Source organism: Desmodus rotundus, chromosome 4, assembly GCF_022682495.2.
Source record: "Desmodus rotundus isolate HL8 chromosome 4, HLdesRot8A.1, whole genome shotgun sequence".
In the NCBI taxonomy this organism is placed as follows: domain Eukaryota; kingdom Metazoa; phylum Chordata; class Mammalia; order Chiroptera; family Phyllostomidae; genus Desmodus; species Desmodus rotundus.
In genome coordinates this window covers 152,167,276-152,182,753 of record NC_071390.1, presented here as the reverse complement: position 1 = coordinate 152,182,753, position 15,478 = coordinate 152,167,276, and the positions used below count along the sequence as shown (strand labels likewise).

Here is a 15,478-nt window from a genome sequence, read left to right as displayed (position 1 = left end):
ACACCTATAATACCAGGCAAGGTGGTTCACACGGGAAATGCCTCTCTTGTTATTTTCACAGTTCAAAGAAATAATGACAATTGCTAGAAATTATTGAACACTTACTATGTACTGTATGGGACAGGTATTATTGTCCCCAGTTTCCAGATCACTTGGAGGGTTGGAGACATTAGGTAAGTTTGCCTACAGCCAAAGCCCGAGTCAGGGGCAATGCAAAGATTTGAACTCAGATTTTTCCGATTTCTGAGTCCACACCGCAGTATGTCAACCTAGGACCATAATTCCTGTACAATCAGTAGAACAGTGCTTGTCATAGTAAAGGGTTGACAACTTTTAGTGATAATTATTAGATCTATATTTTAATAAACCTTTTTTCAAAGAAATAGCAATAAAATTTAAAAGTAGCTCTCCCACAACTGGAGTCATTAAAGAAAATAACTTTTGAAGACATAAATCAAGGTCCAAGGAAGTGAGATGGTCATTCTAACCTCAGAGGAGTTTAATTCAAATGATCCAATATCTACAGTATAAACAAGCTGTTAAAGTCAGACTCCAAGCCTATTCTAAACAGGGGCAGCAACAAGCAAATTAATTTAAAAATAAAAGAAAGGAAAAGAAGACTGCGGGTGGGTGAGTGAAGACTCACTCAGCAGACACTGTGTTGGGTACCTTGACACATGTCTCCTTTTGTCACCCAGAAAATCCAAACTGGGATTATAATATGAAAATAAAAGTCTTAGTTTTCTAACTTTTCTCAGCACTTCCCTGACCTGGTCTTCAAAGAGACCTATTTGTGACTCATACATACAGAGAGCATTTTGACAGTTGGGGGGGTGGGTGAAAAAGGTAAAGGGAATAAGAAGGACAAATTGGTAGTTACGGAAAAGTCACAGGGATGTAAAGTACAGCATAGGGAATGTAGGTGATAATATTGTAATAACTACCCACGCTGTCAGGTGAGTCCTAGACTTATCAGGGGGATCAGTGTATAAGTTATATAAATGTCTAATCATTGGAGTGTACACCTGAAGCTGATATAACACTCTGTAATTGAAAAAAATTATTAAAAAGAAAAAAAGCAAGAAGACAAAGAAAAAGAGAGACAGAGAGACCTGTTTGAGTTGGTCAGCTTTAGCTGGGGGCAGTGGTGAGACCCGTACGGGCCATCCACGAGTAACTGCAGACAGCTGTGGAAGTGTTTTCCCAGGAAGGCAGGTGCAGGCACCTGAGAACTTTGTTTCACTGAGTGGAGACTGGGATTTTAGAGCAGAGCTAAATGACACAGGTCGAGAGAGCAGGCATGACAGGCTGAGTGAAGGAGGGGAGGAGAGAGAAGAGGCCCTATAATGGAGCCAAGGAGAGTGACTTGGGAGAGAGAAGTGGCCTGAGAAAGAGCTGACAGAGAAGGCTGGTGAGGCTCTGTAGATGTGTCATGTGGCCTGTGGCCATCTGTTTTCCTCTCCGATAAAGTGCACACTACTCGCCAACTCTTTTCTTTTTTCCTGTTAAATTTCAATTTATCAGAAAGTTCCATTAAGAAGAATAACCACATTTGTTGGTCACTTTGATGTATTAAGGATTTGCTTTAATATATCATCATGCAATATTTCTGGATAGAAATTAAGCAGATAAAATCATTAGGTATCAACTTCTCTTTTCAAAAGAACACCTTAGAACAGAGAAAAGGGAATCCATAACTGAGGTAGAAAAACAAATGAAAAAAAACATCACCAACTCTTTTAAAACTGGATCTGTTTTAGGGAAGAGATGTGCTGAGTCTGGCCTCCGGGGGGAGTTTAATCACTAGCCAGGCAGAGCAAGGGCACTCTCTCATTCAATAGATATTTGCTGCCTGGTTCTCAGAGAAGCTCCTGTCTTACTGCCTCAGTTCATCACCTCGCCAGCAGCTGGACGCACGTGCTAATTGCAAACAAGCATCTAAACGAGGGTACTCAAGGGCTCAACTAAACCTAAATTTATAAAAGGCTACTCCCAGCTCTGCTACTCTCTGCATATAAATTAGTCTCTCAACCTTAGCTTCTGATCTGCAGAATGAGGGGTTAAAAAAAGTGATTGCTGAGATCTCCTCTATTTTCCAAATCTATATAGCAAAAATAAATTTCTAAGAAGGACTCCAGCAAACATGCCAAATGTTCTTCCCAACTACAGCATTGGCCTAGTTCTTATCTTCAGCTATTTCTAAAACATTTCAAAACATGAGCCAAAATATAGTAATGTGTCTATATATTAAGTCCAATTTACCACTCATTGGAAATTTAATGTCATTTTTTCAATAGTTAATTTTCCACTTAGGACATATACTAAAACAAGTGCAAGACAAGTGTTTGATTTCATGCTGTCGCTGTTAAAACAAACAAAAAAAAAAGTGGCTATACAACACAAACCAAAAATAAGTTTAAGAAAAAGAAGTTTCTGAATCAACCATTGTAAGGATCAAAGACCTCTTATGCTAGAGCTGCCGAATGTGTTACTTTCTTTTCCCTTTTTAGACCAAAAACAGTATCTATACCTATAAGCTTCCAAAATGTACCTGCTTTTCATAGACTAACCGTAGGATGTACTTTGGAGGCCACTTACTCATATATTTCTAAATTGGTTGGTTTGTTTTCCGCCACGTAGTTGCTTGGGATTAAGCCTTCATTCCTACAACAAAAGACAAAACAAGAATCAAAATATTTGCACATTTGTGGCATTATCGTGGCAACAATTCTTTTAAAATGTCAAGGATGTAGGGGAATCAAATTCATTTTACTGATTAAGTTGTTAAAAGAGGAAAACAGGTTTTTCATTTTCACATTTAACTAAAATCTCTGTATAATAAACACTAAGATTCTGACTTACAGTGTGAGTAGTTTAGGATGTTTTATGACACGAGAATCTTTTTAAAGAGGCGAAGGGTCACTTACATGACCATTGGGACATCATAGTGACTAGGTTAACAACAGAGCACTACAAAGATATTGGCTTAATTCTTTGTTAATTGCTGCAGAGTATTTGGTAGAGTAAATAAATATTCTAGTTTAGCCCCTAGTTTAGTCCCTAGTGCAGCAACATGGTCAAGAAATACTTGAACATGACTTTTTTTGCACAAGCACGAATATTTGTCAAAGACACAAAGCCGGGAAATTGCTGTGTCACTGAGCATGCGCGTCTTTCAGTAGCTACAGCATGTGGCCTAGAAGGAGGAGGCACCAATTCACCCGCGTCCGCAGGGTGGGGCTTCTCTTTCCCTGCACCTCCACCAACATTTGAAGTTACAAGATGATCCCCAAGACATACTATCGGCAAATAAAAGCAAGTTGCAGAACAATGCATAAAGTGTGATTGGATTTATGTAAATTATTTCTGCAAACTACCATGTATTGCAACATGTGCATGACAGTGCATTGACAAAGGGACAAAATGGGATGACTGTAATACAATGACGATAAAATATTTTAGAAAAGAAAGGGCATTGAAAACGATTATTCACTAAATGAATAATGGCGCTTACTTTTGAGAAAGAGACTGACTGAATTTGGAGGTGTGGCAAAGCAGAATTTTGGCAATATTTATCATGCATGCATATTATGAAAAACAATATGCACTTATTAACTTGGAAGTTAAAATTTAATTGGTTGGTTGCTTGGTTCTGTTTGAGTCATGTCGATAGGCCACCTGCAGAAGTGGCTACATGCCCAGTCCTGTACCTGCTAATACAGCTCTCTCCCCACTGAAATACCTCTATCACAAGCTGAGTCCCTACAAAGAACTGGTAGGACAGCCAAACAGGAAAGAGGGCATGTAAGATAGATACTTCTGGTACTTGGGTACTTATAATCTCCAAATCATTTGTAAAAGATTTTATCTATTTATAATCTCCAAACCTTGACCAAGATCTGAATCAGTGCCAAGACTCTCTCCCAGGGAGCCCAGAAACTCCTCCGAATCCTTCTCTACCCAGGACTCACTCAGGCATCAACAGTCCGTTGCAACCGACACGAAGTCTGTTTGCATCCAAGGCTCTTTTTTCCTTTCCTACTTAATTCATACCTACTTCCCAAACTAGTCACTGTAGAAATGTAAAAATAAGTAAGATACTCTTTCTGTTCCTATCTCAGAGCGTAACAGTAAAAAAAGTCAAATTCCCAAAAAAGTATAAATCTGAGTAAGAACCAATGTTGTAGGAATTATTATTCCCATTTACAAAGAAAGAATACAAACTTATTAAAAATAGAACTAGCATATGATCCAGGACTTCCACTTCTATTTATATATCTAAAGGAAAAAAACACTAATTCAAAAAGATAAGTGTACCCCACTTTTCATTGCAGCATTAATTTCAATAGCCAAGATATATATGGAGCCAACTTAATTATCCATTGATGAAAGAATGGATAAAGAAAATGTGAAAAACTGGAATTATCTTCTGGTGGGTGGGCCCCTTGTAGTACAGGCTTCCCCTGCTAGGTGAGTGTTCTAGGAACCCATCTGTATCAGTGTGCCAGCTGGTATTGTTGTGAGAGGTTGTGCTCTGCTTCAGTGCATTTTTTTGAAGACTCTTTCAACATATTTACCCATCTCACGATGAGTAATTTACAAGTGCACCTGCCCACACTGCGCTGAGTGTTCAGCAGTTTTTGACCAAAAATGGCATACCCCCATGCCCCACCCACCCTATTCACTCGATCTCACCCTGAGTGACATTTTGTTTGTTTGTTTGTTTCCCTTGATGGAAAAAGTCCTCAAAGGGAAACATTTTGCCTATGTGGAAGCGGTGAAACAAAAAACGGTAGAAGCCCTAAAAGGCATCAAAATCAACTAGTTCAAAAATTGTTTTGAGCAGTGGAAAAAATATCTTGGTAGGCCTATTGCATGAAAAGGACAGTACTTTGAAAGTAACTGAAATTTAAACATGTAAGAATACACAATTTTTTATAAATAAATTTCTTTGGGGAGGGTTCCCTTCATTCGTGTGTGTGTAAATATGTCAAGATTTATATGTATAAATAAATGCATATAAATGTATATGACAAGATATATATAAATGACAAGATTTGATTCTTATTTATGGCCAAATCATATAATGAGAACTAGATCTTGACACTTGTGAAAATGTAGTAGAACTTCAGGGCATTATGCTAAGTAACATAAGTCAGACAGAGAAAGACAAATACTGTATAACATCACTTATAGGTGGAATCTAAAAATTTATTTTTCATTTTAAAAAAAAGGTCATAGATAAAGAGGACAGATTAGAGGTTGCCAGAGATGGGGGAGTGGGGTGGGGGTGGGCAAAATTGGAGAAGAGGGTCAAAAATAAAAACTCCCAGTGCCAAACAAAATAACTAAGTCATGGAGATGTGCATACAGCATGGGGACTGGAGTTAATGGTACTGTACCACATATGTTAAAGTTGCTGAGACTGAATCTTTGAAGTTCTCATTACAAGGAAAAAGTTCTATAACTATGGTGACAGATGTTAATTAGACTTATTCTGGTGATCATTTTACAATATATATAAATACTGAGTCAGTATGTTGTATACCTGGAACTCATATGTTATATGTCAATTATAGCTCAATTTAAACAAAGAAAAGGAAACAGAGAGGGTAAGTGAGTTGCCCAAAGGACACAATAGAAGTGGCGGCACTGGGGTGTGAAGCCAGGTCTCCCTGTTTCTCAGGGTCTGCCCAAATCACAGGGCTGCATGGCTCTCATTCAGATGGGGAGGTGTGGAGGACAGGTTTAACCTCACACAGGAGGAAGAGTTATCAGCCTGGAGAAACGGAGCCATTAAACAGTCTTCTTTATGCTTCAGAAGTCTTTAGGGGATGAAAGAGGAGGAATTGGATAAGGACCAAGCTGCCAATCTTACCCCCAACGGTCTCTTGCCTTCCACCAGTGAGTATCATACTTCTCCAGTATCAGGTATTCCTCTGCTCTCTTTAATGCTAAATCACAGGACTCTCTGGGCAGAAAATCATACAGCGCCTTGACTCGGATCTTCTCTTTAGCAACCTCAGGGGATGGGAGGGGAGGCAGCGGCTTGCGTTTTGATGGTTGCACACGGCCCCTGTTGGACTGGGAAAACCAAGCAGCGAGTAGTTGCACTACTGGTTTAGCAATACGTCCGAATAAGAAGAGACAAATCAATGTCTCTGGTTATATTTTGCTTGCTTGTTTGTTTTGTTGATTAGGTTCCAAATTGACAGCAACCAGAGGGGAGACAGGAGGGAGACAACAGGGAAAGAAGGGGAAGGATCGTCCAGGAACATGAATAAAGGACCCATGGACAAAGCCTAAGAGGGGAAGGAGTGAGGGTGGGAGGTGGGGATGGGTCAGGAGGGGAAAATGGTGGCAGGAAAATGGAGACAACTGTACTTGAACAACAATAAAGAGAAGGAGGAGGAGGAGGGAAGGAAGAAGAAGAGGCACAGAGCATACTTGCCTGCTGCCTTCCGCCTTCTGTTCAGCTGTACCAGGGCAGCAGCCAGAGTGTGATAAACATAGGAAATGACCAACTATAAAACAACTTTCAGATCTAGCAACACTCTCATCATTTTATAAATTTTCAAAATCACAAATTCTCTTGTCGGTATTACATTAGATTTTTTTTCAGTTCATAATTCTTAAAACTTGATTTCCTCCCTAATGGTTTCACCTTGTCTTTAGGATTTTTCTCTCTTGATAAAAGAAAAACAGCTCTTTTCTTTCACATGCTGTAAGCTTGTGTTTGGGTTTCCCATGCTTCCTAAGATCACTGTTTCTCCCAACACTGAGCTAAAAATTAATCCTGGCCTCAAAATGGCAGTAGCCAGAATGCATTTTTTTTTTCTTATTCACCGTCCAGTTTCAAATTCTTCCAAAATATAGCAGAGCGCTATGTTAGCTGATCTTTGTTCTCTTTCACTTTCTTCTAGAAAATTCATTCACTAAACGTTTATTGAGCACTTATTATGTGCCAAGCATGATATTAGGTCCTGGACATGGTGGCAAACAGTATCTCATGGAGCAGACCCTAAAGGAGCAAGCTCCCCCTCTCCCCACCCTCACCCCCCATTGAAATGATACTCACTTGCTTCTTAATTGGCAAGTCACTGAACCACCGCCTGCGATGCTGAGTGTATGTTTCTGAAAGTTCTTCATCTTTGCTCAAGCTTATCTGTGTTCTCACTTGCCTAACATTAAAAAATAATCATGTTACAAGTAATTATTTTTATTCAAGTTATCTATAAACTCACTAGATTATCACAAAACCTGAACAAAAATCTGGGTCTCCTTCCTAAAGCTTTTTTTAAATAAAGAAGACTAACTCCATTTCCTTGAGCAAGTTATGACCTCTCAGAAGTTGCTTTTTCTTACCTGGAAACTAGAGATGCTAAGAGCATATAGAGTTGTTATGAAATAGAATTGAGGAAACATATGTCACACGCCCTGTACAGTCTCTGATGAATATTAAGGACACAAAACTATAATCATGATAATCAAAAACTTACTCTGTGTCAGGCACAGAGTTTATTATTTTACATGCATTTCCTCATTTGATGGTATCTGTTGTTTCAAGTAGACATGGTATAGTAATTAAGAACATGAGTTTGAATCCCAGCCCCACCATTTCACAGTGTGGCCTTGGGCAAGCAATGCAACCTCTCTAACCCTCAATTTCCTCATCTGTAAAATGGGGATTGTAAAAATCTATAAGTGGTTTTGAGAGTTGCTTGAGCTAATAAATGCAAACTTCTTAGTGCAGTCTGACATACGAGACCCTCCCATTAAATGTTAGCTGTGACTATTTTCATGGTGCCTTGTATTTTATTCTCAGACAATCGTTGCTGGACACATTGTATAAAACACAGCAGTAGTTGTGGGGAGATATGCAAATGAATAAGATGGAATTCTTACCCATAATGGGTAAAATTATGGAGTGGGACACAGGAATATAAATAGGATACATGAAATAAATATTAAATAAAGAACAAAATTGCATGCTTTGGGAACACAATCGAAGGAGCAATTAAATCCAACAGGATTAAGAAAGGATCACAGCAGACCTGACATTTGACCTATGGTTTTAAATGAAGAAGCATTCAACAGGGAAAAATGGGAGAAGGGTTTCCCAGGGCAGGCAACAGCAGGTGCAAAGAACTTAATCTTTATTTGATTTTAAGTAAGATAATTTGCTTTTATAAAACCATAAATAAATTCTGAATTTATCAAAATGATGTTTTATGTTCATAAAAACTCACATTTCACAATGAATAAGCAATAAAGAAACTGAATAAATCCATTTCCAATCAGTTGGTCTCGGAAAGTAGACTTACCGCTTCTGCACAGAACAGCAACAGCAACAACAGAAGATCGACTGAATGGTATTATCTGAAAAGCAGAGCATTCTCAACTGTTAGAAAGCCGTGGGTCCATGGTATCTGAAAGATGAGGCTGGTGGCGATCTTCCAAAGGAGGAAATCTCCGAGGACAGCGGCGGGAGGGACTGTTGAGAAGCACATGCACAGCCCTGACCGCGCCCTCCTCCACCAGCGGCGGGTGGAAGTCTGCCACTACAGCAAACGTAGGTTACTGGCACCCCGAGCAATGTGGTTTTGCTTCTCAGGCTCTTCTCCTCGGGTCTGGTTTGTGCATTTCCTCAGTCTGCGAACAATGACCACCGCATTCTACTTTCTCTTGGTCAGGGCTAATGCCAGCTAACCAATGTTCAAAAGAATAGAATTCCAAAATAATGTTCCTCTAAAAATTTGCCAGCAGTGATTCTGGATTAGGTCATCATACTTCCTTAAAACATATTCTTAATATATTAAATAAAATAATATAAATTTAAAAAATAAAATTATATTTTCTATGTAATAGAACATATTCTATAACATATACAATCTAATGTATTTTATACAAAATATATTTTCATATATTTATTTTATTCTTTATATTTTAAATATGTATAATTTTTGGCTTTCAAAGTTTCTGTGGATTAAGTCCAAATATAAGCTAAACATTTAAAGAAAGAACTTTAGTAAGTTTACTTAAAGTAAATAAAACTAAAGAAAAAGCTTAGTAAATTTGGGTCATGCTTACATTTTTATTGTCAGGTTTAATCTTTATTTGATTTAAATTAGATTGTGTGCATTTTCATAAACCTTAAGTAAATTCTGAATTTATCAAAACCATGTTTTATGTTCATAGAATTTGCCTTTCACAGTCGGCTCTTTCTTCTGTTCACACCCGAAAATAAAGTGTTATGGAGGAAGCAGAGTGCATTAGACACGAGCATGAGCTTTTTTCTTTTTTTTTTAGGATTTTATTTATTTTATTTTTTTAGACAGAGGGGAAGACACTGAGAAAGCAAGCAAGAGAAACATCAATGTGTGGTTGCTTCTCATGCGCACCCCCTACGGGGGACCTGGCCCATAACCCAGGCATGTGCCATACTGGGAACCAACTCAGAGACACTTTGGTTTGCTGGCCAGCACTCAGTCCACAAAGCCACACCAGCCACAGCTAGACGTGAGCATTAGCTTTGGGGGTAGACAGATCTGGGTTTGAATTCTAGCTGTGGGGTTGACTACAACTGGGATAAATTCCTTCTCTAATTCTTTGTTTTTCTATCTGTAAAGATAATCATACCTACCCCCTTTGAGAAGCCTTATAGGGCAGAGGTTGACCTCTACTTTTGTGGGTTTGAGCAAGTTACTTAATTATTCTGCACTTACATTTCCTTATCTGTAAAATGAGAATAATAGCATATTTAGCCTCTAAGATACTGTGAAGATTAATCAAATCAATTCAGGTAAGGTACCTAGAACAAAGTCGCATACACAGGACAAGGGTAATCAAGAAGACCTGTGATTGTTATAGGGTTGTTAAGAAGATTAAATTTGCGTCACCTCTAAAGTCCTAAAACATAGAAGAGGAGCACAGAGTGAAGACACCCGGCAGGGTCCATCCCTCAGCATCAAAGTCCTCTTTGTCCCCTTTGTGAAGCACCAACCCAATTTCCTCCTGGTAATCAGGAGGTTCACTCCAGCTATGCCGACTCCCTCTGTGCCTGACAGTCCAGTGACACAGGAACCCCAAAATGGCCAGAGGGCACTCAACCTCCATTATCCCCCAAGAAAAGATTTCTTCTCTTCGGCACTGATATTTCCAAACCCACAGTCAGAGGGAAAGAGAACAACAACATTCCAATGAGTTTTTAGGTTGAATGGTGAGAGGGGCCCCTCCAATCTTTCCTCCTTCATTCCCAGACTGATGCATTTTGCCCAGGTATTTGCTGCCGGTCTAAGACACTTATTGCATCTTACTGGATACCACTCCAACTTTGCAAGACATTGTCTCTTAGTATATAGTAAGTGAGCCATTAGCAGACCCTTCCTCTGTCCTACCAAGCCAGCTGCTTCTGAGTTATGGGACACAGTGTAGTGTAAGAGTATTTAGAGAACCATTGAGCGAGCATCAACAAAACCAAGAAAAGGCTGACTCCACAAAAAGAGATCATCTTGAAGATATCTTTCCATTCTGTCCCCACTGCAAGAATTTCGGATACATTCTGTTCCTCCAGATATCCTTGGCACCGGTCTCCTGATCCCGTTCTTTCAGTGTTCCCAACCAGCAGGCCAACTTTGTGCCATTGCCCGTGAGTCAATGTACTTCAATGCTGAGACTGTGGGGCCCTAATGAAGTGAAGAGACTGATGTACTTAGAAGACTGTATTTCCGCACTATCGTTCAGGTCCCCTCTGCAGGAAGGCTAGCCACCCCATTTACTCCCTACAGGTCATCTTTCCAGGGTAGAATAGGGGGGATAAGAATAAAGCAATTAAGCAAAATAATTATTATATATTAGTTCCCTTCCTTTGACAGAAATCGACCTTCTAAACTTAGATTCATGTATTAGTTACTAGACTTTCTCTGATTTGGACATAAGCATTACTCAGTCTCTGGGCTACAGACACAGTAGTGGTCCAGTGGACTGTATTTCTAAAAAATACCGTCCTACTGCAAACCCAGGCAATTACTTATCTTTGTTCCCACTGCTGTTTCACCACTCACCCCGATTTAGTTACTTTTGCTCTTCCTTTTCCTGTACCCAGAAACTGCTCATTTTCCAAGGACCATCCCAAGGTTTATTTCTGGAGACTAAAATAAAATGAATTTAAGTCCCAAAAATCTGCACAGCATTATGTATTATTAGGTGTTTGGATTTCAACTGCTTCCAACTGTGTGTCAGTTTTCACCTGGTAGTGTCTGCCTGAAAACATTGCCAAAACTCTCCTTAGAAAGAGGATGCATTGGCACTTGGGATCTCTGTCCACTCTGGTAGGAGTGGTTTTAATTTACACTCATACCAATTCATTCCAGTGTTGTCTCTCAGCCCTAGAGAAATCCGTATCTATCCAGGCCAGGGGATGCAAAGTAAAATATAGATTACACAAATGAGTGAAGCAGGCCAAAGTATGGTGTAGATTGTAGCAAGATGCTATGCCAAAGCCCCATGTGAAGGTTTTCAAATTCAAAATGTTTGAAGATTTTAGTTATTTGTTTTTAGAGAGATGGGAAGGGAGGGAGAAACAGAGGGAGAGACAAACATCAATGTGGGAGAGATACATCAATAGGTTGCCTCTCGCACACCCCCAACTGGGAACCTGGCCCACAATGCAGGCATGGGCTCTGACTGGGAATCGAACTGGCAACCTTCGCAGGCCAGCACTCAATCCACTAAACCACACCAGCCAGGGCTCAAATACAAAATTTTAAAAATATTCCCTCCTTTTCCCACATTACCATTTTTTCTCTCTCTACTGGATCATTCCCATCAGCAAATAAATATGCTGTTACTTCACCCAATAAAAACAATACAAAACAAACCACTCTTGATCTTACTTCTTCCTTCAGCTTTGCTCCCCATTTATATACAATCTAGAAATGAGTAGTCTTTACTTCCTGTCTCCAATCCTTCCCCTCCTGTTTTCTCTGAACCTATTCAAGTTTTTATCCCTACCCTTTCCCCAAAGCTGTTCTCCCTGGGCCGCCAGTACCACTGCGCTACATGCAATGGCCAAGCCGAAGTCCGAAACTTACTTTACCTCTAAGTAGCATTTGACACCACAGCCTCTTGGTTTTCCTTCTTCTCAGTCTTCTTTGCTGCTTTCTTCTTGTCCTTCTTAACCTCTTAGACTGGGTGAGATGCTAGACTGTCCCAAAGCCTTCGACTTCTTCTCTTCTCTCTGTCCTATTTACTCTATTCATTGTCTCATTGTTTGTGGCGACTGCAAATTGTCAGGTAGATTACCCATTGTACACCTGAAACGCATATAACCTTATTCACCAGTGTCACTCTAATACATTTAATTTAAAAATTTTTTATTTAAACAATTTTTAAAAATCTGTCTGCTGAGGACACCTAAACATATACTTCTAACCCAGTTCTAATGAACTCCAGACTTACATAGCCAAATGCAATCTGAAATTTTCCACTGGGATGTCTAGTAGACACTTCATATTAGCACGAAGAAATCTGATCTGAACTCTTTCTCGTCCTTCTCCTCCCAATGTGCTCTACTCGTCCTTCGCCAGCTTGTCAACAGCTAGTCCGTGTTTCCGGGCGCTCAGGCCAACAATCTTGGTGTCACATTTGACTCCTCTTTCTCACGCCCCAGTCGACCTGTCAGGAAAGTATGCTGACTCTGCCTTATAAATGTATCCAAGTGTTTCAGTTTGTAACGATGAAGAAGTTCTGCAGATGGATGGTGACGATGGTTGTACCACCTGTGACTGTACTTAACGCCACTGGACTGTATACTTACGACTGGTAAAATGGTAAATTTCATGCTTTAATATTTGTTTTGTTTTATTTATGTATTTGAATATGTTGTTTCATTTATGTTTTATTTCACACTATTTAACACACACACCGAATCTTACTGCTTTTCCCCACCCTTCCATTGCTGCTGTGGTCTAAGCCACCACCATCTCATCTGGATTATACCAGCAGCATCCTAACTTCTTCCTGCTTCTGCCCAGAACCCGCTATGGGTTATTCTCAACATCGTGGTCAGAGTGATTAATTTACAACCTAGATAGGCTCGTGGTACTCCTCATGTCCGAACCTCACATTGGCTCCCCATTCACTCCAGTTACAGCCACGTTTCTCACAATAGCGTGTAAGAACCCTCGTGGGCTAGCCTCCTGTGGCCTCTCGCTTCTCTCCAATGTGCCGCTGCTCATTTCCTCCAGCCACACTGCCCTCACTGTGCTTCTGGGGCACACCCGGCCTGCTCTCCCCGTGGGCTCTCTGCTTCCGGTCCCCTAGAGTGCTGTTCCCCCAGGTATCAGCCTTCTTCATTCTGCTCCTTCAAGTCTGCTCAAATCTCTCCTTCTCAAGCAAGCCGGACGATTATTATTGCCACTCGCACTCCCTAACTTTGGAATTACTCACTGTGCTTTACATTTTCTTTTTTTATATAGCATTTCTCACTTTCTAATGTATTATGTAACTCATTTATCAATTTTTTTCACTGTCAGTCTCTCCTACTAGAAGGTAACAGCGATATTTGTCTATTTTGTTCATAGTTACAGCCCAAGAGGCTAGAATAGTGTTGGACACAAAAATATACTCAACAAATGTTTCTTGAGTGAATGAATATATGAATGAATTGGTTCGAAGGAGCATCAAATTATAACCTTGTCAGAGCACCCATCTGTCTGGATTCAGTCCTAATGAGAAAATGAAACCTGCATTTGGTGTAGAATGAGATTACAAAAGTCCTCGAAATAAGGGAAGATGGCTATGTGGTAGGGAGTCTTAGCAGAATCTGAAGATGGAGAACAATTCGGCCACTGGTCAATGCAGAACGAAACCTTTATTCAGCCTAGAAACCTTTGTAAGATGGTCCGGCCAGGGGACCATCACCTATGGCGTCAGGTCTTGAGATAAACCAAAACCATTTATGGATGATCCCAACTTACAATGGTTCAGCTTGCAATATTTCAAGATGCTAATGGTGCAAAATCACTCAGTAGAAACCACACTTTGAACGTTGATCTTTTCCTGAGCTAGCCGTATGTGGTGTGATACTCTCCCGTGATGCTGGGAAGCTGCAGCAAGCCACAGTCCCCAGCCAGCCACACGATCACACAACCAATATTCTACAGTGTCCTGAGTTGCCAGCTTTTTTTTTTTTTTTTGATCTTGTGTGCTGAGCACAGATGAGGTAGGCTAGCCTAAGCTATGGTGTTTGGCAGGTTAGGTGGGTTCAATGTATTTTCAACTTACAATATTTTCAACTTTCGATATCAGGACATAATGCCATCATAAGATGAGGGGCATCTGTAATACCTTCCAGGCCAAAAAAGTGTCCATAAGGGCCACGTTACTCCTTGAATACTCACTGGCATGATTAATTATTCTCTATATTTTTCCATATGCTTGAAATATTTCAAAAACTAAAAATTATAGATTCAAAAGAAGGACAATCCCCACAAAACCAGGTAGGATTGTGGCTTAGAAAGTTGGGTGACTCTTTTAGGATTAATAACTTTTTACATATACATGATTTTTAGTGATGGATACAAAAGGCTTTTAAATTCTTTATTTCAGCCACAGTCTTACCTTTTGCCCAACCAGAATTACCATCTTCCTCACCAGTCCCGGTAAGAAAACTACTCTGTCACTTTCCCTTTGCAATTTCCCCATGTCTGTGTATGTATGGGTCCACCACAGAAATCTGGGATTCTTTCTGAGCCCAATCCTTTATATTCAATCTGCCATTAATCTGCTCAAATTGTTTGGCATTTTACTTTGTATTTCCCCTGGTACCAGCCCAGTCCAAGCCCTCATCAACCCACACCTGTGCTTCTGTATTAATTTATTTACTCCTCACAATGACTCTGTGAAGTAGAGGCCCCTTTACAAATGATGTATTTCAACCACACAGACGATCTTCCTTGCTGAGAGTCAAGGGCTTGTAAGTGGAGGGCCAGGACTGGATCCCAGGCAGGCTGACTCGAGTCTACACTCTTAACCACTGTGCAACCAGTGTTTGCTCAGTGACTGAATGAACTGGCTAAATCCCCTGCCTTTGAGCTCTCTCTCCTTCAATCCATTATACGTATATCCATTTCCTCAAAGGTCTGTCTCAGATAAAGGCTCTACATCTTCAGCACCTTAAAAAGACTCTTAACTACATACAGCAACTAGAGTGCACCTCCCCTTATTTTCAAGGCCTTCCACCACATGGTCTTCTCTACTCTGACTCTCAGTGTTCACCACTCCCTGCTGCACCAACTTCTTCCACTTGCTCTGTTTGAACAGACGCCTTGCCTGCCTCGGGAGTGAAAAAACCAACCAACAAACAAACAAAAAAACCCAAAACAACAAGAAAACACATTGCAATCTACTCCCCACTTATCTTCCTTTGGGTTCCCAAAGAACGCGTGCTCTGTCCTGCATGGTGGCACTTAACTAG

General features: G+C 40.2%; 1 protein-coding gene across 4 annotated transcripts in view; it reads right to left on the bottom strand.

Moving 5' to 3' along the window:
* Nucleotides 1-15,478, bottom strand: part of TXK (TXK tyrosine kinase) — a 57,293-nt gene that overhangs the window by 29,633 nt on the left and 12,182 nt on the right. For all 4 annotated transcript variants that reach the window (XM_045183083.2, XM_053923528.1, XM_045183084.2 and 1 more), the window contains exons 2-5: nt 8,325-8,379; nt 7,079-7,181; nt 5,879-6,084; nt 2,599-2,664 (exon numbers count right to left, since the gene is read on the bottom strand). In XM_045183083.2, the coding sequence (XP_045039018.1) occupies nt 2,599-2,664; nt 5,879-6,084; nt 7,079-7,181; nt 8,325-8,379 (430 nt within the window). The remainder of the gene's footprint in view (nt 1-2,598; nt 2,665-5,878; nt 6,085-7,078; nt 7,182-8,324; nt 8,380-15,478) is intronic.